We start from the raw sequence: 25,424 nt of genomic DNA on the forward strand, positions 1-25,424 counted from the left end.
CCATTGCTCTTCATTTAGTATGTAACAGGAAGTGTCAGTAATGTCCTACGGACTTAGGCTTTAAAATGAGTCTTAACTATGGAAGTCATATGTATGCATCAGGAGAAAATACTCCACAGAATCATCTGCAGGACAACAATTTTAAAACATTTTTTATTTAAATATTAAATAAAACACATCGACTAATCATTTTGGTGTACACCTCTCATTTTAACATAAGAAATAAAATGATTGTTCAGTCATGATAAAAAATAAACTATACATCTCAATTAAACCAATCATGTAGTGTCTTTAAATACCCTATTGCATTGCAGTCTGCAGAACAGCACTGTCAAGATATCTACAAAAAAAAACAAACTTTTAAAATGACCTCTTTCTGCTCCAGCAATAATTCCAAAGAGGTTCTACAGCAATTGGAAAAGAAAAAAAAAAAAAACCACTATGAAAGTAAAGTGCTTGTCATTGCTCAGGACAGGAAACAAAAGAATCTGTGGCCTTTTGATCCATGGCATTAAACAAAACAAATATCGAAGAGGAAATTCTGCGTTTTAAGTATGTGTGCTACCCCTTACAAAACCGAAGGCAAAGCTGCTGCTTTGTGATGAGCTGGCTGCTTCTTGCCCTCCTTTCCAGCCATCTCCACACAACCTGTTTTTTTGGGTTGGTTTTTTTTTCTGGGTTTTTTTTTTTTTTTTTTTAAACCCCTACAAATGAGCATGAGACTTTGGTGTTTTCTCTGCTGCAAGGCACCACTCATTAACAGAAATTCAACTCAAGTCATTTTCTCTCACTTTGAGGCTTCCAGACCATGTAGCAGCAGTGGCAAGCTGGAGATGCACTAATATAGACACACAGATACAACACCCAGATAAAGAGGTCATTGATGGAGAGCCACAGACAGAACCACAAGACGTCTTCAACCCTTCCTACTCCCACCAATTAACCTGGTCGATCTTTGGCTTTTTTCTTTTTTAAAAAAAAAAACGAACAAAACCCCAGGTATCTCTATTATCTGCAAATGCGTAATACTGCAGGTTGCATGAAGCCAAGGTAACTTGAAGGCACCCTGTGTCACGCTAGGGAGATGGGTCCTTTAAGCATTCGGACAGAATGCAGCTATTTTCCGACGTTGGGATGGCAGCTTCCAGCCAAGCTGGCTCCCTCTTTGTTCACCTGCTTCCCAAGTTCGCACACCCTACCTGACTCATTTCTGTAGAAGCACAGCCTGCTCTCCCCTTTATACCTAAGCATAAGTTCTGTTACTACCAACAGAAGTCACGCTCTGCCTTGGAAGGGGAGCAGGGTTTATACCAGAAACACAACAGAAGCATATTACAAAATATAAAAAATAACTAGTGTTATACAGTTTTCTGCTTCCTATTTATATACATATACAGCATTAAAAACCATACGAAAAAACACCTACCTAATCCAAAACCTCATTTTGCTAATATGCCAAAAACAAACCAACTAAAAACAAACACCCAAAGATTGTGCTGTTTTCACTCACTTTTAATACAGTTTTGTTCAGAAATAGCTGTACTCTGTTAGAATAGAATTCTGTTCTAGCCTATTCCTTTTGTCTTTGTCAGTATATAATTATAACCTCAATATTGCACGTTTCCCCAAGAGTCAGTTCTGTTTGGACCCTGATAATGAAATGCATAAAAGCATAATTAGCAGCGGAAATAACAATGTGCAGCACTAAGAAATACCCCTCAGGCAACTTTGTAGGCAACCTCCAGGAGGGCTTTTTAAAAAGAAAACCCTTCCCATCACCCCACCAGTACTAACACTTCCCTCCTCAGTGCCTCGGCAAGAATATGAAAAAACTTAGCGTTTATAAAAAACTCCTAAAGATTATTCAGACTGAAAAAATATATGCATGTGTGCACATCTGTATGTGTATACACACACACCACCCCCAACCAACCATCCCTGCAAAAGACCAGACATTACGCAGTTTGGATCCCGATATCAAGGGATACATTTTCAATAGATTACTTGCTTCTGTAATAATTAGAAGGGGGGGGGGGGGGGGGGGGGGGGGGCAGGGTTTAAGCTTTTCCAGCTGATGTATCAAGCAAGAAGTTCACAGTTTTCGTTTAAAGTATACATATCTGGGAAGTGTGGAATGGGGATGTTGGTTTCTTTAAATAAAACGAGTGTGAACAGGAGGAAAAAAAAACCAACAACAAATGGCAATGCTTCCATTTTTGTCTTCTATGAATGCATAATGCTGCATGCCACTGGTTTTCTGTTTATTTTCTTTAAAAGAGGTAATCATCTTCACAAACCCATAAATGAATGTTGTGAAAAAGGGAGGCTCTGGTCCCTTCTTTGAAAAGCCTCTCCCTGCTGTGTCACCACTACTGACAGCTGCTAATCTTGCATAACTGCAGAGCTGTATTGGTCTGACTTGAGTACAGTACCGAAGAGTTCTTCCCCCACCACTTCCCTCCCTGTCCCCACAAATGCCCCACCCATCTTCCCCATCATTATTTTTCCTTTAAAAAATTCAGTTTCTATTCGTATTTGTTCAGTGCAAGAATAGTAGAAGCAAAAAGACATACATATTGCTTGTTTCAGTTCTATAAAGTTGCTAGCTTTCTGAGCCAGACAGCCTCTTCACATACTTCAAAATTTATTGCTTCTGAGAGTCACTTGTCCACACGACACCAGCCAGCCATGGACCCGCACACGCCATGGAACAGTGGTGAAAGTTCTTCGCAACAAGAGCAGCGTGAGCTATAGCAGCCAGGGCTCTCATTTGACTAGCACGAACTTCCCTAGCTGGTTGGAAGTCAGGTCCTCCATCTCACAGTCCCCATGCTGCAGAGTGACAGCGTCATAGCTTGGAGACTGTGCAGAGAAACTCTGTTGCTGAGAGAAGGTGGTGCCAACTGGAGAGACGTTGCTGCTGATGTACAGGCGCGTGTCTAGAAGGTGAGCTGCTGAGGACACCGGCGACACACTGACACCAAAGAAATGAGGCTGGAGCAGTTGTTGGCTGTTGCCAGCAAAGGCCAGCTCAAATGAGTTCTCTCTTTGTAGCTCTGACAACAGAAGAGAATTGGATGCTTTGCAGGTACCTACACTATCAGAGGAGGGGACGCCGTTTGTTGCAGATGTCTGAGAAGTCTGGGGACAAGCTGTCTGGAGTAGCTGGTGATGCTGGAGCTGGAGCATTCTGAACAAAATCCAAGGATGGAAGGTTAACTTGCATTCCTCCTTTCTTGCCCCCACCCCTGACCATAATTTCCTCTTTGTTTCCCTCTCTCTACCAAACATCTCCTTACCCAGCCAGTACAATTAAAGCAAGCTGATCATGCCAGGTCAACGTGTTTTCACTCAGCTTCTCCTCATGTTGGAGAGGGCGACTATCACCAGAAAGTTATCTAGTCACCATTTGGCCTGCTAATAATAGATGTTCTAGAAACAACGTGTGTAGATAAACCGGAAACTCAATTTTCCATCTTGCTCCTATGGGAATGAAGAGGTGCCACCACACATGACATTTGAGGCCACTGGAACCGTGCCTCCTTTGTGGGCTGTAACTTTTCCAAATTACAAGGTCTCACTTCCTTGCCATGGGAAAATTACAGGAGGAGGCAGAGAAGGAAAGAAATCATTCCCAAAACTAACAAAGAAAAACACAGCTTGCAATGGGGAGAAGTAATGTTTACCCCCACAATACCAAATTGCTTCTCAATTCAGCAATCTCCAAATATTTGGATGTCAGGATTTTTAAGTGGAACTGCACATCCTGTGTTACGTATGCCAGTGTAGGAAGCCACAAGGGAAGCCAAGCAGTTTATCTGCTGCCACACAGCAAAGATGGAGGATAGGAATCCCCAGTGACTAAACTCCCCAACCTCTTTTGCTGTGTTTACTCCTCCTCGCTTACCCCTAACCGAAGTAACCCCAATTAAAACAGCAAAACTCCTCCCGGCCAGCTTCTCACCTCTGCTGCTGTAGCACCTCCTCCAGGAGGCTTCTGCCCTCTCTGCTGCTCCCACTGCTGCTGTACATACAGGTGTTCGGCTGCGTGTGTTGGAAAGGGCTCATGGCACTCCTTGTTGCCCGAGCTGAGGAGGACTGACACACCTGCCGAGCAAAGCCTTTGATTTTATTCAAGCCGAGAAACCCCTTGGCTCGAGCATTCTTCCGCAGCTGCTGCCTAAAAGCCTTCAAGCCTGTGGGACACGAGGAAAAGAAATGCACTTTAATCCTCCTTAACATTTGCCTAGGAGCCTACTTTATAGATCAGCCTTTCTGGGCAGGTGCCTTCATTTGTGTGAGAACTGCGCTAAAGGAGACCATGACTCTTCATAGATCATAGAATCGTTTTGGTTGGAAAGGACCTTTAAGATCATCAAGTTCAACCATTAACCTAGCACTGCCAAGTCCACCACTAAACCATGTCCCTTCAGTTCACGTTCACCCCTCTGCTTGATGGTCAGAGCAAAATTTATGTAACGGGACAGGGTTTGGGACAGCTGCACCCTTGCGTAGATGGACACACGCACAGCAAAGGAGAAACCTGACAGAAATCATGACGTTGTGCACTCCGCATTTTAGGAGGAAGGCGGAGCCTGCCATCCCACTCATGGCAGCATAAATATCTTCACGGGCAGGCTGAATCAGTATCTGAGAACCTCCCATCTAGGCACCTTCCTCATGGCATCCGACCCTCCCTCAGGGACCGTGAATACAAGAGGCAGGATATCCAGGTGGCTGGCCTCAGTCTAACACTAACATGGCAAGCAAGTATCCCTCCATGCTACCCTTTTCTAGTGGCAGTTGGAAGGGTGCAATTCCCCAGCAATAAAGCAAGGAAGATATTACCTTGAGTTAATGAGGTATCAGATGCTCGCCTTCCTTCTTGGAAGCTGACAGGCAGGAGAGAAGCACCTCCCATGCAGCCCTGGGCTTGTAACACTGGAGCGTCAGACTGGGAAGCTAGGAAGGGTGACACCATCCTAGCTGTGGCTGGGCTCCCCATCATTACTTGACCTGCCAAACAGCTGCTCAGGGCCACTGAGCTGTCATTTGAAGATGAAGTAAGGCAGCTGTCTGAACTAGTTCCCTCTGTGGGGCTTGCAGAAGAGGAAATGACTATACCTATGGAGGGGAAGGAAGGAGAGAAAGAACATTGCCAAGATGAGTACGGGAAGGAACAAACATGACATCAGAGCCTTCTGCCCACCTACACCGGCGCTAATAAGCAGCTGCGAGCTGGAGAGGTGTCTGGCAACTCGTACTGTCACAGGGTTTGACTCCAGCAAGGGGTCATCATCAAATAACCTAAGTTTGGGCTCCCAGCCAGCCAGCAGGGCTCTGCCAGCAACTCCAGCATCACCAGGCTATGCTAGATCAGTCCTACAGTGTTTCTTTAGCACAACAGCTCTGACACAGGGTTATGTCCTGCTTGTAAGAATGCTCCCCTCTGAAGTGATCTCGATGAAATACAACAGTGCAACATCTCTTCCTTAAGGGCCATGCTTATTTATAGGAAGACAGAACTGGGGAGGGCAGAGTACAGACCTCTTGTCTGGGCTTTCCTATCCCAGTCAAGGTAAAATCAGCACATAGTCCCCAGGCATTTGTCCGCTATGGCACTCCTTCTCTGTCCTTTTCCTCTAACTATGGACACTCTTCATCTCTCCCAGACTTACTTACATGGAGGGGCATGCTGATAGAAATGAGTGGTCACTTCGGCCAGTGTGTGCCTCCTGCTGGTGTTGCTAGGGATGTGGATGGGGTGGTCATACGCCTTAATTTCATCTTCCAGCTCCTTCTCTTGCCTTACTTCTTCACTAATGGTGGTCTCCAGCAGGCTGTTCGGGGAGATGGAGCGGTTCCGGAAGAGCCCGTTGAAGTTGGGATCCACAGGGAAGAACACAGGCTGCAAAACATGTCAGATCACAGACTGAAGGGTGTTTCGCTTATTTCTGCACTACCTTTTAAAACTCTTCACAGCCCTGTGGTATGTCTTCAGTAGGAGTATTGTTTGAGAGGCTACTATGACACCATGCCCAAGTGCCAAACAAAAGATTGGAGGGAGAGAACAACTGAGTCACAGCCCCTGTTGTTTTGGATTGGCAGAACAATGGGGAAAAAAAAAAAAAAGTAACACACAGTTTAGCTGAGAACACCAACCTGTAATGGATTGCTCATGTCACAGTCCATTTCTGCCTGGAAGGATGGCTGAATCAGGCTCTGAGGTTGCTGGTAAAGCAGAGATGATCGCAGGGTTTCACTAGTGAGACTGTCCTGAGGCATCTGGAGAAAGAGAGCGACGCACAGAAGCCATCACATACACCGCAGTTCCACATGACTTTTCAGATACTGGAGGCTCAAGGAATTTCAGAGCCACCTTCCGTGCAAGCTTTCTCCACGTACTTTCTATAAAAATTAACAAAGCTAGTCTTTCAATGCCGACACAAACACAAAACTCCTTCTCCTAAGTTAGGCAATTTAACTGCAAGTACAATCTGAAAAGGCACCCAGAGCACACTTTAAAGGGGATGGGGTCGAGGAGAAGAAAAAGAATGTCAGAAAAACACACAAACTGACTCATGGAGTACTTCTGAGGATCCTACGGGGTATGTAACAAAGGAGTATAACCGATCCATGCCTAAGACGGCAAATTTCCATGAGGAGCCTAATCTGCTGGCTCATTATTGACCTGCAGCAGAGGCAGACTATTCTTTGGACCATGACCCACAGTCACTTCTTAGGAAACAGGCCATTAGTATCCAATCAGCCTCCTACTGAAGAACAGTAGGCTGTGTCCTGTCAGAGGGCACCAGTATCATAATTGGTTTTCAGACACCTGAGAGTTACCATCTTGTGTCTTCCCTTAACAAGGGGCAGAAAAAAGAGAGCCAACGGACACAGCTTCCCAGTAAATAATGCCCTTCCTTACCTCAATATTGCTGATCTCGGAGCTCCTTGGCCTTTGCTGACGGCCAGTTGCTGGACGACTCGATAGCTGGCTGCTTCGATACTCCTTGAGGCGCTCCAAAAGCAGGTAATAAATTGCAGCAAAATGGTTGTAGCTGCTGTTTTGCAGAGACTGGAAGACATTGAAAGGACCCTTGAGTTACAAGTAACTCAGGATATAAGCAGCCAAAACTCATCACTAAGGCCTCACAATAGCATACTCAAAAAATAAGTAAAAATCCAGAAGGGCAGTGAAGATTTTACTACAGTGTGACACTGGATCAAGGCTAGTCACTAAACGACATATATATGACTGCATCATTGGCATTCTGGTAGTCACTGAAGATGTATCTAAGGGGCAAGCACTTCTCACCTCAACAGTTCTCTGCCGGTCAATGCCAAGTGTTTGCATGATCCCAAGCACCTGCTCATTGTAGTCACCCAGGTTGGAGTTGTAGTTTTGCATGGAGAAGGACAAAGACTGCTGCTGTTGAAGAGACGGGTCAGCTTGCATCCACTTGTGCTGCTTTATTTGGGAAATGGTTATTCGCTTGGTTGGGTCCACAACCAACATCCGTCGGATTAGCGTTTCACAGTCTGGATGACACAGACAAACTCATGAGCAAGGGGTGAAAATAACAGCCCAGTCCCAGGCCACCGCTAAGAAACCTTCCCAGCAACAGTGTACGATGTCTGTGAAAACAGGAACTAGAGGTTTCTGAGCAGCTGATGCCTGATCTGACTATCAGGTATTCAAAACAGCACAAGAGATGTCCCCATACATTTCACAAAAGCAACACGTCACTACAGGAAATGAAGCTGTACTGGATACTGGCAGGTTTCAGGTGGCCTTGCACCTTGTAGGAGAGCTAGTTTTGAGTGGATGCAGGTTTAACAATGTTACATCCACTTAAAACAGGTCAGAATTTAGTGCAGAACCCCATCACATACAACTTCCTGGTCCATATATATTACTTATTTGTTTACAATCAGGGAATCAAAGCCATTCATGGCTGTAACTGATAAAGGTCAGACTTCAAAAGATACTCTTCACTTCAAGATAGAGCCACATTCCCTTGTTTTCGAATCCAAATCAGAGACAGGTGATAATACCCTTCAGTTCCTTTTTCTCACCAGACTGTTGGGGTGCTCAAGAAACAGTGCTAAGCCCCACTACTTCTGCTCTCCTTGACAGCATAGCCACACTGAAATATACCCCTTCTGCATAGTTAAAATATCTTAGAAGAACTACACCCATCTCAGCATTGCAGGCTAGTCTCATTAAAATCCTGTTTTCTCCCTTTTGTGAGTATTTCTCCAGCTAGGGTGTCAAGTATTTTTGTAATCCATAGAGATACTCTAAGAAAGGAAACAACAGCCTTTTAGATGCACCATAAAGCAGATCCCGGAAAAGAAAACGTGTGCAACCAGCCCCTCAACTGTAAGTGCTGCCCTACAGAAATTACCGGATACGTAAAGACAAAGTGATTGCCAGTTGCAAAACCAGTCCCATCTGTCATTGCCCCAAGAAGGAATAGGGCAGCTATTCCTTTATTTGTAGCCCCTTTTTCTGACAATAAGGATCTGAGAAAAGCACCTTCAGACATGAAGTAAGGGATGCGGAACCGCCCCTCCAGCACTCTTTGCCTCAGAGTTGGTAAATTGGGTCCATCGAAAGGCAGAGAACCACAGACAAGGACATACAGCACCACCCCAAGGCTCTGTCAACAGAAAACAGCACAGCATGTGAGTGACTCCCATAGAAGCAACGATTTTGAAAGCCCACAGACCCTCAAGAAGTGTGAAATGTGATTTCTAAGGCATATCAAGCTCACCCATATATCAAGGTGAGGTCCTTCATATTCTTTGCCTTCAAAAACTTCTGGAGCTGCATAGGGTGGGCTTCCACACCAAGTGGAGAGGGGCTCTCCTGACTTGTAGAAGTTTCCAAAACCAAAGTCTGAAATGAAGGTAAAAGTCTGGGCTAAGACATCACTCAACCACACACTAAAATTTCAGAAGTAGCAGAAAATGGAGAGAAGGGAGCAGACGTATTTTGTTCTCTGCCTATTCATTTAAGCTATTCTCTTTTGTCCAGAGGATATGTTCAAAGAAATATCGTAACTTTTGTTCTGTTTTCAGTTACCATAAATACATTTATAGGATCATCCTAGGGAGACTGAATTTGACTACCTGCCTAGTATTGTTTATAGAGTAACCACGTATTTCTTATTACCTGCTAACTTGATATTCATGTTAGCATCTAGCAGAAGGTTCTCTGTTTTGAGATCCCTGTGCACTATGTGGTGGCTGTGACAATATTCCACAGCTGAAAGAATCTGCCAGAACTTCTTCCGTGCTTCACTTTCACTTAAGTGCCCATTGGAGGTCAGATGATCTGTAATACATTAAAATAAGAGAGGCACAGGATTTAGAAACACGTGCAAGAAATTTTTCACAATCCTGCAGGTGCTGCACTTGCTGTTTGACAGCTGACAATGCCAACCCTGGATTTTTAATCAGAATTAAAAATTACATTACTCAGGAATGACAACAATAAAGTCATGGTTTCTAAATCTAAAGAACTATTAACTCTGGTACTGAGGACTCACCAAACATTTCTCCATTCTTTGCAAACTCAGTAACAATGTAAAGCATATCCTTTGTCTCCATAACCTGTGAAGACAAGAGCGGACATGCTTAAAAAAATGCAGACCTATGTAGTTTCATTCATTTTTCTAAGTGTATTCTCAAACATATCAGTTCAATTATTTGCTGCAGCAGCTGGCAGTAAAGGCATCTAATTTTGCACGAGCGTTCTTTCCAAGCAAAACTGGTAATGAAAAAGATAACGAATCAATGCTTATGTGCCTACAATATACAATGGCTTCCCATGCCATTGTTCTTCTCACCATTACCATGCGATCTAATGTCCATAAGATAACTGATGAGCATTTCAATAATTTCATATGCTTCCCTGAATTCCTGTTTTGTTAAAATACACATATATAGTTTTACAATTCATTTGATATCTTTTGAACGCACAAAGACACTTGAAGTTTATATAAAGTCGCCTTTGTTTCAAGGCTAGCAGGTACTCAGATCAAGAGAGATAGTTGCAACTTGGACAAATCAAGAAGTAGTATCAAATGTCCCACTCCCATTTGGTGTTGGCCGGGGACATGGCAAGTCTACCATGCAAGTGACAATAGGTTGCTGTTTGTGTAATGGCACTGCTTGATGCACATCAACAACTGTCAACATATCGCTCAGCGTTCACCTATCAACCTACTATCAACTTCCTTTGATACTTGTTAATTTTTTCCTTTGGAGAATAAAAAGAACTAAAAACCAAACAACAAATGAGAAATGCTGAGCATTTCCAAATTTATCTTCAGTTACTATGGCACACCTTTCAAATGCTGCATTTCAGATTTTAAAATGCAACATTTCCCTGGAATTGCATTCTCAAGGAGCTGATATTTTGTTTTAGACAGAAGGCTCACAGCCGATTAACAATCAAAAAAGCGTCAATACTACTTCAAAGGCTGTAATTTCCAGGCTCCTAACAAGTAACCTGTTTTCGAAGACTCTTGTCCTCCCCTCACTGTAAGCACACACAGACACAAAATGAAAATAAACAAACAGGGAGCAAAGGAAGAGAGGTTCCCAGTTTAAAAAAACGAAGGAAAGTGTTCTGGGAAAGTTGCCAGCTGGATGAAATTAAGACGCAGTGCTGAAACTAAAACAATGATGAAATAATACAAGAACACACACCCTACATTGGTATGTCATCTAATTCCATCCCTGCTTCTCAGTCTCCACCAAACAGGTAAAGCATCAGTTACAACAACAAAGAAAAGAAAACTTCACTGAAAAGAAATTATGGTCCACTACCAACGTCATTTGCTCCATCAAGTGAAGTGGTTCAACTAGATGGAATTTAACCTGCTTTTCTAAAAGCTTCGAAACAATATTTTCACCCACATCATTCCACTGAAATGGAATCAACCGAACTGTTAGAATGTTTCTGTATATCCTATACTGCCCTGTGGGCAACACTGACGTCAAATGTTAACACAGAATAATTTTTGTGATGATGGTTAATACTATAAATATCAAGCACTTCATGTGTGTCAAGGTCTTTAAAACACCTTGCCTAAGCACCTGCCTTACTGGCTCTTCAGCCTTACACATTAATTAAACTTTTCATTTTTTTTTTTTTAAAGCTAACAAACCCAACGGTAAGATTACAGCTGATAATAGTGTTTACTACTGCACTCGGACTTTCAGACCTGCTGCTTCATCCATCTATTCCTCTCTCCCTCCTGCACTTCTAGACAGGTCCAGACAGACTGCGATACCTCATTTTCTTCTTAAATCCACATGGCACTATTGACGATGATTAAGAAGAACTTACACCAAATGCTAATCAGATTGAATATTTAGAATTTGCAAAGCTGTCCTTGCTCACTAGACAGATGTGATCCTGTTTTCTGCACAACACATTAATTTGTTCTTACTGTTAAAAATACCCATCAGTGCAGAAACTGAACAAATCTAACCCAAAATTAATGGTGTGAAACTCTACAAGGGGAAAGATATTTAAAATTCACTTTCAAAACCACACAAACTGGAACAGAATAACCAAACAGGTCATTTTTTGACATATTCTAAGATACAAACATTTACTGGCTTTTTATTTTCTACATAGATTAAAATTCTAATTCTTAGATTAGATTTCTACTTAGATTTTCTACTTAGATTGATTTGGTTTAATTGTTGTTGATTTTAAATCCCTTCCACTTATGGCAAACTCAACTTTTACACTTTCTTCCCTGCCATCCTACGTGAGTCTAAGTCTTCCTCTTATCAAAAGCACATAAGAAATTCCAGTCCTCTAAACTGGAAAAGCAGAGGAGTTAGGAAAGGCAAGTTAATCATAGAAGTTCAGATAATCAGTTCCTCAATCTGAAACAAACTTCAGCCTGGTTTTAACTGTAAATTTTACAGTGCATTTTGTCAAAAAGCTGTCTATCGTACCAGAATCTTGTTGAAAGAATGACGAACGACTTTTAAAAAACCCAGTTTAAGTGTTTTTCAAAAAGTATTTCAATATGCATTCTCTCTGCAAATATTTGATGTAAAATCATGTGCAAGAGAAGAGCACAAGCATATCTCATCTGCGTGCTGCGCTTCAAAGCTGACCTCTTACCTGATATAGCTTGATAATGTGGGGATGATTCAAAAGCTTCATTATCTGAACTTCTCTATATATCTTTTCCAGATTGCTTGGGTCTAACCTTGTTTTGTCTATTATTTTTATTGCAACCTGCGAATTTAAAAAATAATAAAATAAAACAACCCCAGGTATTACAAAATAGCTACTGTTATTGTTCAGATGTCTTAAAAAAAAACAGACACCCCTCCCCCCCACACACACACCCCCCCTCACAAAATCCAAGTAAAGTAGCTTTTAAAGTACAGACTCGACAAAGCTGATTCTGTTTTTCTGAACTGCACAGAATTCGCGACATAGAACGTTTTAATTTTTCTTTTCTACGTCAAAGGATTACACGTAACGTAGCGAACAGAAGTGCAGAAATTAGCACTGGACAAGATTCGGGAAATCATTTAATCCATCCCATGCCAGTGAAAAACAGATTCCTGTAACAGATTATTTTCTACTGTAGTGACTGATACAATTTTGACACGCACTAGAAATATAAATACGGTTGCATGCCCATTGATAAATTATTTCTGCAACTAACACTACAGGCTCTTTGTTCTTGAAGCGTTCACATTGAATGAAAAAATTAAACTCGTTTGAACTCTTCACAAGATCCTTAATTTGTTGGACATTTTAGCAAACTTAGACGGAGTAATTCAACGAAGCTACCGTAACACTCTGAAATGTTATTTTTTATCTCTTCTTGCTCGGTTTTAATTGTACGTGAAGTCTGTTGAACACACGGGGAAAACCTGAGGCTCCTGCGAAGAGCCCCGCGAACTCCCGGTGTGCGCCGACCAAGGACCGGGGGAAGCTCGCTGCCGCTCTCCTCATCCCCAGCCTCCGTCTATCTCCCGCCGCCCGCAGCGGCAGCCCAGCCCTGCCGGCCCCCCGCCAGCCCCGGCCTCCGCACCCACCTGCGTTTTGGTCACCCTGTGCCTGGCCAGTTTGACCACCGCGAAGTTGCCTTTTCCCAAGGTCCTCTCGATATCGTAGAAGCCGACTCGCAGCGGCCGCTGCTGGGCTTGTCCCGCGGCCGGCACGGAGCTGTACTCTGACATGATCACCATGGTTCAGGTGGGTGGCGGGCAGCGCACGCCGCGACTACGAGGGGACCATCCGCGCTGCCGCCCCGGGGACGCGGCCGCTGGCACCTGCACGGGGACGGCACAGCACACCCCGTCAGCCCCGCCCCGCCGCCGGGCCGGACCGCTCCTCCTCTCACAAGCCGCCGGGCTCTTCGCGGAGCCGCGGCCGGACCCCTCCGAGCGCGCGGGGGCAGCGCCGGCCCCACTCACCCTCCGGCCCCTCGGCGCCCGCCGCACGCTCGCCGTGACCGGTCCCCGCGCGCCTCGCAACCGCCGCGCGCTGCCCGACCGTCGGAGCGGCCGTCGAGCCGTCGTACCTGGGCGGGCGGCGGGCGCTCCCCGCGGCTGCTGGCGCCGGGCTGTGCCGCCGCCGCCGCGGTGGGGTGTCTGTGCTCGAGGGTGTGCGTGAGCGCGTGAGCCTGTGTCTGTGTGTGTGCGCGCGCGCGTGTATCTGTGTGCGCGCGCCGGGGGGCAGGCGGCAGCACGCGGGATGTCCCGGCCCTCCTCCCCCCGCCCCGCTCCGTTCCGCCGCCCCCCCCCCCCCCTCCTCCACGCACACCCCGCCCTCCCTCCCGCCTCTTCCCCCCGCCCACCGCCGAAAGCCGAGACGGGCCCATTGACGTCACTTTGACGCCAGAGAGACGCGCGCCCAGGCGCGAGGCTGAAGGAGAGCGAGACACCGGGCCGTTGCCAGGGAACGGGCGGCGCTGACGCGCGCGCTGATGGAGCCGTCGCCCGGGAGACGGAGGGGCGGTGACGTCAGGGCAGAGGGAGGGAGGGGGCCGCGGGGTCTCCTGACCCCTCCCGCCCGGGGGGGGGCGGGGGTGTGTGTGTGCGCGCTCGCTGTTGTCACGTGGCGCGTCCCTTCTCCCGGCGGGGTCGCCCCCTGCCGGCGCGGCGCCGGCAGCCGTTGGCCGTCCGGTGGACGCCCCGCCGCGGCAACGGGGCGGGGGGGCGGCTGCGCCGCGCCGGGCGGGTGTCCAATCGGCGCCCTGAGCGCCCGAGGACTCCCGGCAGCCAGAAGCCCGGCACGGGCCGGGTGTGCCCGCAGCCTCGGGACCCTGCCGAGGGCTCGGCGGAGGTGTGGAGACTGGGAACGCCGCGCTAACCCCGCGTGAGGGGGGTCGCCGCCCCGGTGCAAGCGCCCGGCCAGCCCTGGTGACCCCCCGGGCCCTGCCGGCTGGGGTGCCGGGCCCCCGCTAGCGCCATCCCAGCCACCGAGACAGCCCCCGCCCTGTGTCGGAGCCCTGGGCCCGCCGGCGCTGTGCGGCCACCGACAGCGACTGTCGCGCTGGCAGCGGGGAGTGTGGCTGCAGCCCTGCCGGGGACGTTTTTCCCTAATTCCAAAGCACACGCAGGGCCGTGGCCGCCCACCCTTCGCACCGGTGCCCGCGGCGGGGTACTGACCCGCCTTCCCCTGCGCAGCACCGGTTTCCGTTCCCGGTTGTTTCCAGGGCGTGATGGAGGGGAGCGGCCGGGGGCTGGAGCCGACCGTCCCGTCTGGCGCCCAAGGCTGGGGCCAAGCCGGCCTGGGGACAGCAGCCCTCTGCGTCTACCCGCTGGGTACGGGCAGGAAGGGAAGCAATAATAAAGAGCCTATATATATACACATATGCAGTCCTGTCATACTCTGGAGATTTATCCTCCCCCTCTACACTGCCCTAGTGAAGCCACACCTGGAGTACTGTGTCCAGTTCTCGGCCCCCAGTTCAAGCAAGACCAAGAACTACTGGAGAGAGTTCAGCGGAGGGCTACAAAGATAATCAGAGGACTGGAGCATCTCCCCTATGAGGAAAGGCTGAGGGAGCTGGGTCTGTTTAGTCTGGAGAAGAGAACACTGAGGGGGGATCTTATCAATGCTTACAAATACCTTAGGGGTGGGTGTCAAGAGGATGGGGCCAGACTCTTCTCAGTGGTGCCCCGCGACAGGACAAGGGGCAACAGGTACAAACTGAAACATGGGAAATTCCATCTCTTTACTTTGAGGGTGACAGAGCATTGGAACAGGCTGCCCAGGGAGGCTGTGGAGTCTCCTTCTCTGGAGATATTCAAAACCTGCCTGGACGAAACCCAGGGCAACCTGCTTTAGGTGAATCTGATTTGGCAGGGGGTTGGACTAGATGATGTCCAGAGGTCCCTTCCAACCCCAACCATTCTGTGATTCTGTGATTCTGAATACACCTGGGGTGCTATTGTCTCTGGTCAGTCTGGAATTGAGGCTTGGGAAGTGACCATTTTGCACACTGAGGCTGAAGGAGGCTGTTTTGGATTGAACCTCAGCATCCTGGAAGAGCCCCAGCAGTTCCTGTCAAGGTCAAATGTGAAGCGGCAGATGCACTGGATTCAAACATGTAGGTCTTCAGCCTTCACACAGCAGGTGACCAAAATATTTGTACATTTGGTCTCAAATTCCACTTTAGCCTCAAAAATAAGGCTTGAATGGTGCCTGTCACATCTGTTATTCAACTTTATCTTCTCTATTAGAGTCAGCCTGGGCTTTTTTCAGACAAGTAATTCTCCAGTTGGTAGTTGGGCTCCTGATTGGAAGACTCCATCTTAGTCTGAACCCCTAGCCTGACCATCATGGCCAATGGCACACTGGGCAGTGACTCTCCTTTTCCATCCAGAGGCACTGTGCAAATTGGATTTGGTGGACTGCTGGAAATAGGGCGATGCCTTGGGTGGAAGAGGTATGGCTCTGCTTCACACTGAAGATTTCAAAGCAATCGGTATGATTGTTTTCACCTGTAGTTGGTGGTCTCCTTAGGGTCCGTCAGTGACTTCTAAAGGGCTCAAGAGGGTCCCACTATGAGAGGAAAGCAGGCTTTATTGTCAGTTTTTGTAAATTTACTCTAAAGACAAGATGAGAAAAATGTGGTGCTCTATATAACACATGATATATGAGCTGTGTGTCATCAACACACTTGAGAGAGATCCATCAGGACATGCTAAGTGAAACAAGCAGGACTTCTCCTTCTCCTGTCTAATGAACTATACTGCTTGTGTTACCTGCGATAACGTGAGTGCTAGCCCTGTGGGAGGCCAGTTACGCTGCAGGCTCTTTCTCCTAGAAACATGGAGAAGTAACACCTGAAATTAACCCCCAGACTTTGTTTATCTTGACCATTACACAAAACTCATGCTGCCCCTACGCTTATGGACTGCAAGCAGGCAGGCTGGCAGCCTGCAGGGCTTGAATGGCGGTGGGAGAGGGTAGCGGCTGGCAGAGCTGGTGGGCAGGAGCCGAAGGACAGGAGCTGCTTACATGGAGGCAGTGGTGTGACCCAGGTCATGGGACTGCCATGCTATTCACTGTAAGGGGAGTAATAGCACGCAGCCAGCCCAGGCTATTGTAACATTCAGTTAGTGCTTACACAGTGCCTCGAATAACTCACATGAAAAGCTGACATTATTATTGTTATTATTAAGCTAACAGTATATTCTCCATGGAGCTCATGAAGAGGAGGTGATGCACAAACAGCACATACAGTAGCAACTGCATGTGAACAGTGCCCCAGGAGTTATAAGAAAAAAATTACCTTAATAATGGTTCCTCTGCTGTGGTGGGATTTTCCTCCCTTTAATTATAGTTGCTGTTTTCATTTGAAATTGATTAAGTGTTTTAGGATGGCAAATAGAAACAGTCTCTTTAGAAAGAACACTCAAGACAGCCAGCCCCAGCTAGGAGCGCAGCATTTTTATTTCTTTTTAAAGGACTCAGAATTTCTTTCTTCCCAAATGGGAAGGAGAGGACTGGATTTGATGCTCTCCCCAACATCTCACGATTTTTCCTATCCTAAGGAGAGGTGGACATCTGTGCCATGGGACTGCCTGGAGAGTGTAAAACCTCACTGGAGGGCTACACCGAGGAGAATCCACCATCCTGATTTTAATTACCTGCATTAGATGGAAGAGGCAAGAAGAACTGGCAAGTGTTCCTCTCTGTGGAAGGTACTTACACAGACCTGCAATCTCTAGTCCAGAGGGTAAGGTACATAGAGCTTCTGCAGTGGAGGAGGGAGCACATAATTTTTAAGAGTTGTAACACTATTGTATGATTTATTGAGAGTTAAAGACCTCCTGTATCTATTACTCTCAGCAACCTTTTGGTATTTCTCTTCCATTTTCATACATATGGGTCACAACAGCTTCCAGCAGTGCTGCTCAGAATTAGCCATTGCACAATTTTGGTAGTGTCATAATTACATTATGTTTTTCTACCAATTTCACTATGAATTGATACTGTCAAGGCATTACAAACCTCTTACGCAATCCGGTTTTATCACCGTAGAGGTGCTTCTGCTGGGAAGGTTGATGCTTTTGCAATTTCTGCTTTAACACTTTTGCTGCCCTCTGGTGTTTTGGATATCCTGAATGAGGAATCACCTCGGAGAAACATCCATGGTCAGGAGAGGTATAATTACAGAGCCGGCTTGTACATCACGAGGGTAGAAAAGGGAGGAAAGTGCGGAGGCACTTTCCAAAGCATCTCCATGAGGATGTTCCTTAGATTTCTCTAGGAAGAGGGAGAAACTGGGAGGACACAACTGCTAAGTTTTTCCATTGCAGCAGTCCTGTCCTCCCTCCCTAAGGGTGGCATGGTCTGCGGAAGGGAATATGCATGAAGACTGCTGCCTTCCAGAACTCATCTTGCAGATATTTCCAGCAATTCAATCTTTAGTCATTTCACTCAGCATTTTCTATCAGTTTCAAAACAAACTAACAACAATAGCTACTTTCTTCTCTTGGCCAAAAGAAAACAAAACCGAGGAACGGAAGCATTCCTTTCTGCCCATTTCACCCTCCACAGCTGAAGTCAGCCTGGTTTGCTATGGTAGGTTTTCTGGGGCAATGCTTGCAGTATAGCTGTAGTCTCTTTTTTTTTTCCCCAGCAGACACCAGTGTGATTATTTTGAAAATCAGATTTGTTGGGCTATTTTCAGCGTCCCATCATTTACACAATTTCATTGAGTAAACCTCGCTGAAGTCAATAGAGTTGTTCCTAGCCACACCAAGTCAGTCTCTGGCCTAGAAAAAAGGTAAAATGGAAGGTGTCACGTTCCAAAAAGCAGAGTGACGTTTAAAGAGGATGAGATAATCAACTAAAATACTTGTAGGCTTATTTTAGAGACAAAAGCATTATCTTGAAAAAAATGGTGCGTGACTATTTCTAATATGACTTCAAAGTGTCTTTGAATTTGAAAAAATCCAGGCTGCCACTGCAATTTTGGCAAAAATACTTTAAAGCTCGCATATCCTTACTGAGACACCACAATGGTATCCAGAAATATATTTCAGACCACTGGAATGTCTTTGGTCATAATATTGCATCAAAGTTACATAATTATGATCACAACAATGATCTTTTGTCAGTAATGTTTATGACATTTCATAATTAACGAGGCAATGACATTTCACTGACATAATACATTGAGCTTGTCCTGCAGAATAAAGGTACGTAGAGCTTCTCTTCAGCATTCACCCTTATCTAGGGCTACAAAATAGCTTTTTAAAAGGTCACCACCTCGTATGTTAGGGTTCTTTACTTTCCTAAATATAATGTGCTACAAAATCTACCATTAATACCAAGGCTCTGACTGTTTTTGTTTGTATTAAGGGAAGTACAAACACAGAACAAACAAGGTGGTCTATGCCCTTGAGAGCATCTTTCTTTTATTGTAATTATTTCCCTTCTGTGTTTGTCACTCTAACAGTGCTCCGCTGCGCTGGGGCATGTGAACCTGACTGACAACTGGCAACAAACACATGAAAAGATTATGTAAAAAGAGAAGTGGGCCAGGTTATTTCCATTGCCCAGGATAAATAAAATGCAGAAGCTAAACAACCAACACTGAATAATGGCTTTTGAATCAGGGTTTTTTCCAATTGTTTAAGCTTAATGACCAAGGATGGTGGTAGTAGTAAAAGCGAGTACACGCCTGTAATCTAACCATGCCCATTTAAATTTAGCTGAAAGTCATTTTATAGTACGTGGGCTGAATTTCAGAGAGAGTGAGCACCCGCAGTTTCTGCTGATTTTAATGGAAGCTGCAACTGCTAAACATCTCTTGAAAACATCCATCTGCAAGGTATACTGTGAAGTAAAGCATGCATTCTACCAAAGGCTTTGACTAAAGAGGTCTCCAAGAGCCTCTGGGGCTGAGTACATCTATGTTAAGTTACTGTTACTATTAGCGTCAGGATTAGCCGGGTAGGCACCTTCCTGGGGCAGAACCACGTGGAGTTCAGATGCCTGTAGACCAATACTTGGAAATGGCACTTTCCCACAAAGAGCATATGATCTTCATAGACAAAATGGACAACAGATAAGGAAAAGATGTAATTTCCCCCACTTACTATACCTACTTTACTACTGGGGGGGCAAAAAGACTACAAGATGAAGTGTCTTGCCTATGGTGGTGATGTGGCAAGTCCGTGGCAGAGCTGTGAAATACATTTCTGTGTCCGGAGCCCAGGCAAAGTGCTTTAACTCAGAGGCCATCCTTCATACTGCAATTAAGTGATTAATGTTGGTCTTACGGCTGGTATAAATAAAGCTACGTATGTACTGGGTTTAGTACAGTTTATACAATAGGCAGCTCTTATATGTGATTTTTCACATCAGGCTGGACTTTCTGTAAGGTTAATACTTGTAATTTAATGTTAGCCCCCCACTTCCAGCTGGAGTGTGGACAGAGAGGCAGGTCAGACAGAGTCAGCTAGCTTTCTGGTACTCCCAAAGCTTTGCGACTCTTTGCCAGCAGTTTCTGTTGAGAGCATGTATTACTTCTCACTGCTCCCTGAGACATCCTACACGCTGTAGTAGCTTGTGTATTGTTTTGTTGTTTGGGTTTTTTTAGGCCATGCCTGACAGGGAAGTTTAGCAGTGTAAGATCAGTCAGAAGCTGCCAGCTCCAAAGCAAAAAATAAATGGTAAGTAGACTTCAGATATGGGAGCAGAGGTGGGAGGAAGACATGTCCATGCTCCATTTGACAGGGGGCTTTGTTCCTGTGAAATTATCCTTCCCCTTCTCTAGCCCTGCATCCTCCCTGCTTGCTGCTGTACACACAGCTGTAATTTAAAGCTATTGGTCCTCCCAGGGCTCCAGACAGAGCTGAAGGCTGACAAGGAGGCAAAGGGTCTGAGATGGAAGAGGCTACAGACAGGGTGAAATGGAAACAAGCAGCAGGCAGCAGCAGGGAAGTAGTGCTGGAAACCCCTTGTGATGGTGAGGGAAGGAAACCCACTGACGCTGCTGCAGGAAGGCCAGTTGTGTGCGAAAGCTGTGCTGGGGCAGGGACAAGCTGCAGAGGCTGCCCTGCATGGGTCCCGAGCTGTCATATAGGAGTCAGGACGCTTGGTCACCCTGCTATCCATGTCCAGTGACTTCACAGCCCCAGAACACCACCAGTCTGAGGCAGGGCTCTCAGTGGGAGCTCTGCATTTGAACTTTTAATAAGAGCCAAAACTCTTGAGGCCACACTCTCTTGTGCCCCTTTTCCCTTGCCTTGCCCAGGATCTTTTCTCTATGGGATCCCTGCAAATAGGTGAGGGCAATTCTGCCAGCCTGATGGAAGTGGTGGGAAAGCAGCCCCCATTCAACAAGTTTGGGAACCCTCTCGTGGGCAGGCTAGAAGACTGAAGGCTGTTGCCCTTGGCTTGATGGTTGCTGGGATAGCCACGAGGTGTTCCCACTTGGGCATGACTTGCCAGTTATTCTCCAGCCAGTGCAGATGCCCTTACCGGGGACTGGATGTCTGCCCCCGTTCTGGGCTGGAGGGACAATCTGTGAGGGCAGGAAGGTAATTCAGCCTTGTTCCTTTTGGCCTGACCTTCACTAGTGTCCTGTTGCTTTTTACAGGAGTGCCATAGGATGCAGAGGTGCCCCGGCAGTGCAGCTGTGGGTGACGTGGACACGTGCCCAAGAGGAAGTAGCCTGAGACAATGGAATTCATTGCACACATATGTTCTTTGTTGATCACTGTGCTGGAAACAGTGACCCAAATGTGGCAGTTCTGATGTCCCCTCGCTCCAGCCTCCGCTCCTCTCCCCTCACTTGTGAGTGATTCATGCAGAAAGCTACACATCCTTCCCCGGGGACAAACCGAATAAGGCCCCTCCTCACCTTTGCTCTGTATTACTGCATTAGCATCTGAGATCCGCCGTGCTCTCGCTGCAGTCTCAAATGGAAAGGCTATCGCTTTCCTGGCATCCCAAGTAATTGCTTCATCTGCTTGTGCCTGCCTGTACCTCTGCCAGGCAAGGGAGTAAGCACTGGCTCCTTTGAAGAGGGTATTAACGGCATTTGTCTACTGCATACTGAAAAATCAGGAGCTTCTCCCCTCCCCCTTCCCCTTCTCTACTTTGCTCACTCTGAAAGAAAACAGAAACAAAATAAAAGTCGTGTTCGCAGCACAGTGCCGGTGGTACAGTTATTCCACGGGGAAAACCTGATATATCCACCTATTGTCTGAGACACTACTAAGAGACCGTAGTGAATGAGCAAGTTACGAAAACAGGTATCCTTCCTTAGAGATTAATGCGATATTTGCATCTGATATTTCCTGCCATACAGCGCAGATTGTTTGTGTCGATGGACAAGTGAGAAATATGGCTTTCCAGAGGGGGGAAGGACTGTTGCAACACACCTTTATTGTCCTCCTCTGGAACAGCATATTAAATTCATTTTCCATCCATCCCTGTAAATACATTTCCTATAATTGCTACGATGTCAGATGCACTGTAATCCATCCCTCCCCTACGTCAGCTGCATTGTTGTAACCCCACCTCGATGTCAGGAAAACTGTAATCCTCCTCTTGCATTACATAGGAGCTGCATCTCTGACATTTTCAATTGCATTCACCCAAAGTCAGACAGAGCAGGGACAGAGAACAAAACACCAGTTTCCAGACCATGAATGTAATAAGTTCTCCAGCGTTTTGAGTGTGCACGTGGGTGTTTGAAAGTAAGGTCAAACGCATTTTACACATTCAGGAGCTGGCTTTCTCCAGACACAGATTACTATTGGTGCCAAACATGAGAAGCTCAGGGGAATTTTTGCGTGGCATTGAATCATGCATCATACATTCTTACATACTGGTTCTGCACGTAGGCTGTGATGAAGGGGAAGACAATAAATAATGTTTCAGAGAACAAAGGGTTAACAAAAATCTTGCTTCGTAAGCCCCAACTGATGAAATGACTCCAGTGAAGAAGGAGGGGGGCAGGTGGGTTGGCTCGCAGTTTGTGAGTGGGACACCAAGACAATCTATTTTCAAATATGTACGCACATGTTACACTTCAGTCCCAGGGCTGAGCAAGAGCCTATGAACAATAACACATACAAGGCAAATTTCTTACGTGCAATTCTTGGCACAAGCCAACCTTGAGTTTCCAGGGAAGCAGAGTACAGGGCATATGGCATCTAAATATATGCAATCATAGATGACAAGAAACATGGAAGAACTTTTTGGATGGAGTTGTTTGTTATCATCCTAAAAATATCTTTGACAAGATAGATACTGACAAGACAACTCAAAACCAGATGGTTCTCCAGTTATTGTTTCAAAAGAGCTTTAACTTTGGGATGGAATAAGCAGTTTGTGTTACTGGAGAAAACTGATCGTGACTCCTCGAACAGGAAACCAGATGTTCATGCTTCAGCTAGAACTACTCCTCTCATTACACAGCTGATATAACCAGAGAGCACACAGCTTTGTCCTTGTATTCAGCAGGACTTGTTATCTTCAGAAAGTCTGCAGGTTGCATGTTCTAGATCAGTTTTTGGGTTGGCTCAAACTGTTTCCTTTCTGTCGATAGCCATCACCTCTCAGAGGATCAGTGACAGAGCTTTTATTTCCCTGCTCAGTTTATGCTTTTCTGTTTGGCAGATGGTTCCCCAGTCTTGTAGTACATACTGGGAGAAAACCCTTACAACTAGATCTGCAACTACTAATCTTGGTGGTTAAGATAGCCTGGTGTCTTGGTTTAGACAGATGCCCTTTTAGAAGGTATTACAATTATGTGAGTATAGCAAGATCATATTATATAGGTATTTATTTTAAACATGCATAAAATGTAGAGGGTCAGATTAGGAAGAAACCTAGTTACACAGCAATCCTCACTGCAAGCAAGTGTGAGAAAGTCAGGAACAGAACTCGTCTGAAACTTCTAGTCACCTAGATGCCTCCATAGGAGCTGGGCTCTGTGACATGGATTCTTCCAGCCAGCGTGATCCTACTTTGGTAAATTACTCACGTCAGCAGGGATTTTGAGCTGAAAGCCTCTAAATTCTGTCATTCGTAACGGAAGGAGGAAGAGCATGAAGAAGGAGAACAAAATGGGTATTGATTTGCACTGGGTTCCAGTGCAAAACCCCTTCTGGCAGGTCTGTGTTTGGACGTGCGTGTGCACTACCTGTAGCTGCAGACAGCACATCCCATCAGGGGTAATGATCTGGGACTGAGAAAACTGGCGGTAATAGAGTGTATACTCTGGAAGGCCTCTGGAGGCATCTTCTTGCTTCACTGTGTGTCAATAAAAGCCAAACCTTTCCACAGACTCATTTGTTAATGACAATAAGAGATGCTAGATAAGAAACTCAATATATTTTTATGTTCATCCCTTTGACAGCATGAAAATGTTCTGGTGGTCTGTAATATCAAGTGCAGTCTAACCTGGGATTCGAGGCTTTAACCTACTGGTAATATTGGTAAATATTTTCCTCAGTCAAAAAGTAAATTTCTCACCTTTGAAATCAAAGTGCTAAGCCATAAAGGGGTATGTGCCTTCTTTGTTAGCGCTAGAAGTTATGTTAGCGCTAGTGCTAAGGCACGTTAGCATTCCCCTCCTGATGCTTTTGGGGAAGCGGAATAAGCTGCTTTACAGATCACTCACTGAAATGGATAAAGACAAGCTTGCAGTGTAGTATGGACAAAGTATGGGACAGAGCAACACTCATCACCACAAGTAGGATGGGGCTGTGGTGAGAACATCTATTACTGCATCTTCACAAGACAGAAAGGTATTATGGGGGAGCCTACAGCAGGCTCCTCTGTTTTCAGAATCTCCTTTTTTTTTCTCTTTTTCATAAACAGGAGGCTTGTTAAATAACACAGCAGCCACATGGGCATTTAGAGAGAATGTATTCATGCAACAACCTTTATGAAAAGGAAATATTGGTTTGGGAATTGGGGGTTAGAAAAAAATGCCAAGACCAAACCCACAGAATGCACAATGAGTATTAAAGGCATGAACGACAGTACAGTTCACCGGGCGATCCAGTGCCGGTCACTGAAGCCATTCACTGAGGAATTTCCACAATGATAACAAACTCCCAGGGCTCTGTGTCCAGCTTCATAAACAGACAGAAACACAATTTCTCCTGAATGCGTTGTTAATGACAAACTGTTTGCGTGGCATTAGAAGACAGAAGAGTGGGGATATGTGGCTCATCACTCCTTAAGAGCCTGGGACTTGGGGTCTCTGACTGCTCACTGCATTTTGAAGAAGACCTGGGAATGCCTGAAGGTGAATTGAAGGAGGTTATCACTGGAGCCTGCATGGTGGAAACATAGTGATAGGAAACAGCAATACTGGACTGGCACTGCAGACTAGGGGCCTGAGAAGAAAGAAACCTGCAAAAATTTGCTGCCTGTCATCAGAGAGATGGCTGGTGAGGAGAGATGCTCAGCATGCTAGTGGTTAGTTATGTTCCCGAGCCCTCTCTCTCTCCCAGCCTGTCCTTGTTACTTGTCTGGGTAGGAAACTACACATGCACATGGCCCCTACCCCACAGGCAGAGGGGAGCCACATATTCCCCAGAGTCAGGATCACCCCAGGGCTCCTTGGCAGCCACAACTTTAGAGCCAATGCAATGAGATCCTCCCTGTGTTTCTGTAACCTACAGTCCGGAAGAAAGATGGGAGGAGATCCTATGTTTGTTTTTCAGAGAGGTTCCTTTGTTCTTGCCCCATCTGGGAGCTGAGCTGGCAGGAGAGCAAGGAGATCAAGCACTCACGCAAGCAGCGAAGAGCAAGCCATCTGCACTGGGATGTCTTGTTTGGATAGGATCTTCACAGTCACAGCTCGTCCACTGGCTACGAGCTTTGCTGTAACCACTGCACCAATGCGGTACTAGCGTAAGGGATTCTTCAC

At 46.1% G+C, this 25,424-nt stretch overlaps 1 protein-coding gene across 1 annotated transcript; it reads right to left on the reverse strand.

The window, feature by feature from the left end:
- Positions 1-139: 139 nt before the first annotated feature.
- SIK1 (salt inducible kinase 1) lies at positions 140-13,770 on the reverse strand. Its single transcript, XM_068420625.1, has 14 exons — positions 13,584-13,770; positions 13,096-13,332; positions 12,164-12,280; positions 9,561-9,624; positions 9,185-9,346; positions 8,784-8,908; positions 8,546-8,669; positions 7,322-7,545; positions 6,932-7,081; positions 6,163-6,285; positions 5,683-5,908; positions 4,849-5,124; positions 3,965-4,196; positions 140-3,190 (listed from the first exon to the last, which is right to left on the reverse strand). The coding sequence occupies exons 2-14, from the start codon at positions 13,246-13,248 to the stop codon at positions 2,767-2,769; spliced, it is 2,400 nt and encodes a 799-aa protein (XP_068276726.1). The 5' UTR covers positions 13,249-13,332; positions 13,584-13,770; the 3' UTR covers positions 140-2,766.
- Between the last annotated feature and the right edge of the window lie 11,654 nt (positions 13,771-25,424).

The sequence above is a fragment of the Nyctibius grandis genome, chromosome 2, assembly GCF_013368605.1.
Source record: "Nyctibius grandis isolate bNycGra1 chromosome 2, bNycGra1.pri, whole genome shotgun sequence".
NCBI classification, from domain to species: domain Eukaryota; kingdom Metazoa; phylum Chordata; class Aves; order Nyctibiiformes; family Nyctibiidae; genus Nyctibius; species Nyctibius grandis.

What these genes read in the sequence shown, in the direction of transcription:
- SIK1 (XM_068420625.1), bottom strand. Translation starts at nt 13,248, where the DNA reads ATGGTGATCATGTCAGAGTACAGCTCCGTGCCGGCCGCGGGACAAGCC. An exon ending in ACAGGGTGACCAAAACGCAG is followed by an intron (nt 12,281 to 13,095) that starts GTGGGTGCGGAG and finishes TTAAATTCGCAG; the next exon opens with GTTGCAATAAAAATAATAGA. An exon ending in CCGAGATCAGCAATATTGAG is followed by an intron (nt 6,286 to 6,931) that starts GTAAGGAAGGGC and finishes CTCTTTCTCCAG; the next exon opens with ATGCCTCAGGACAGTCTCAC.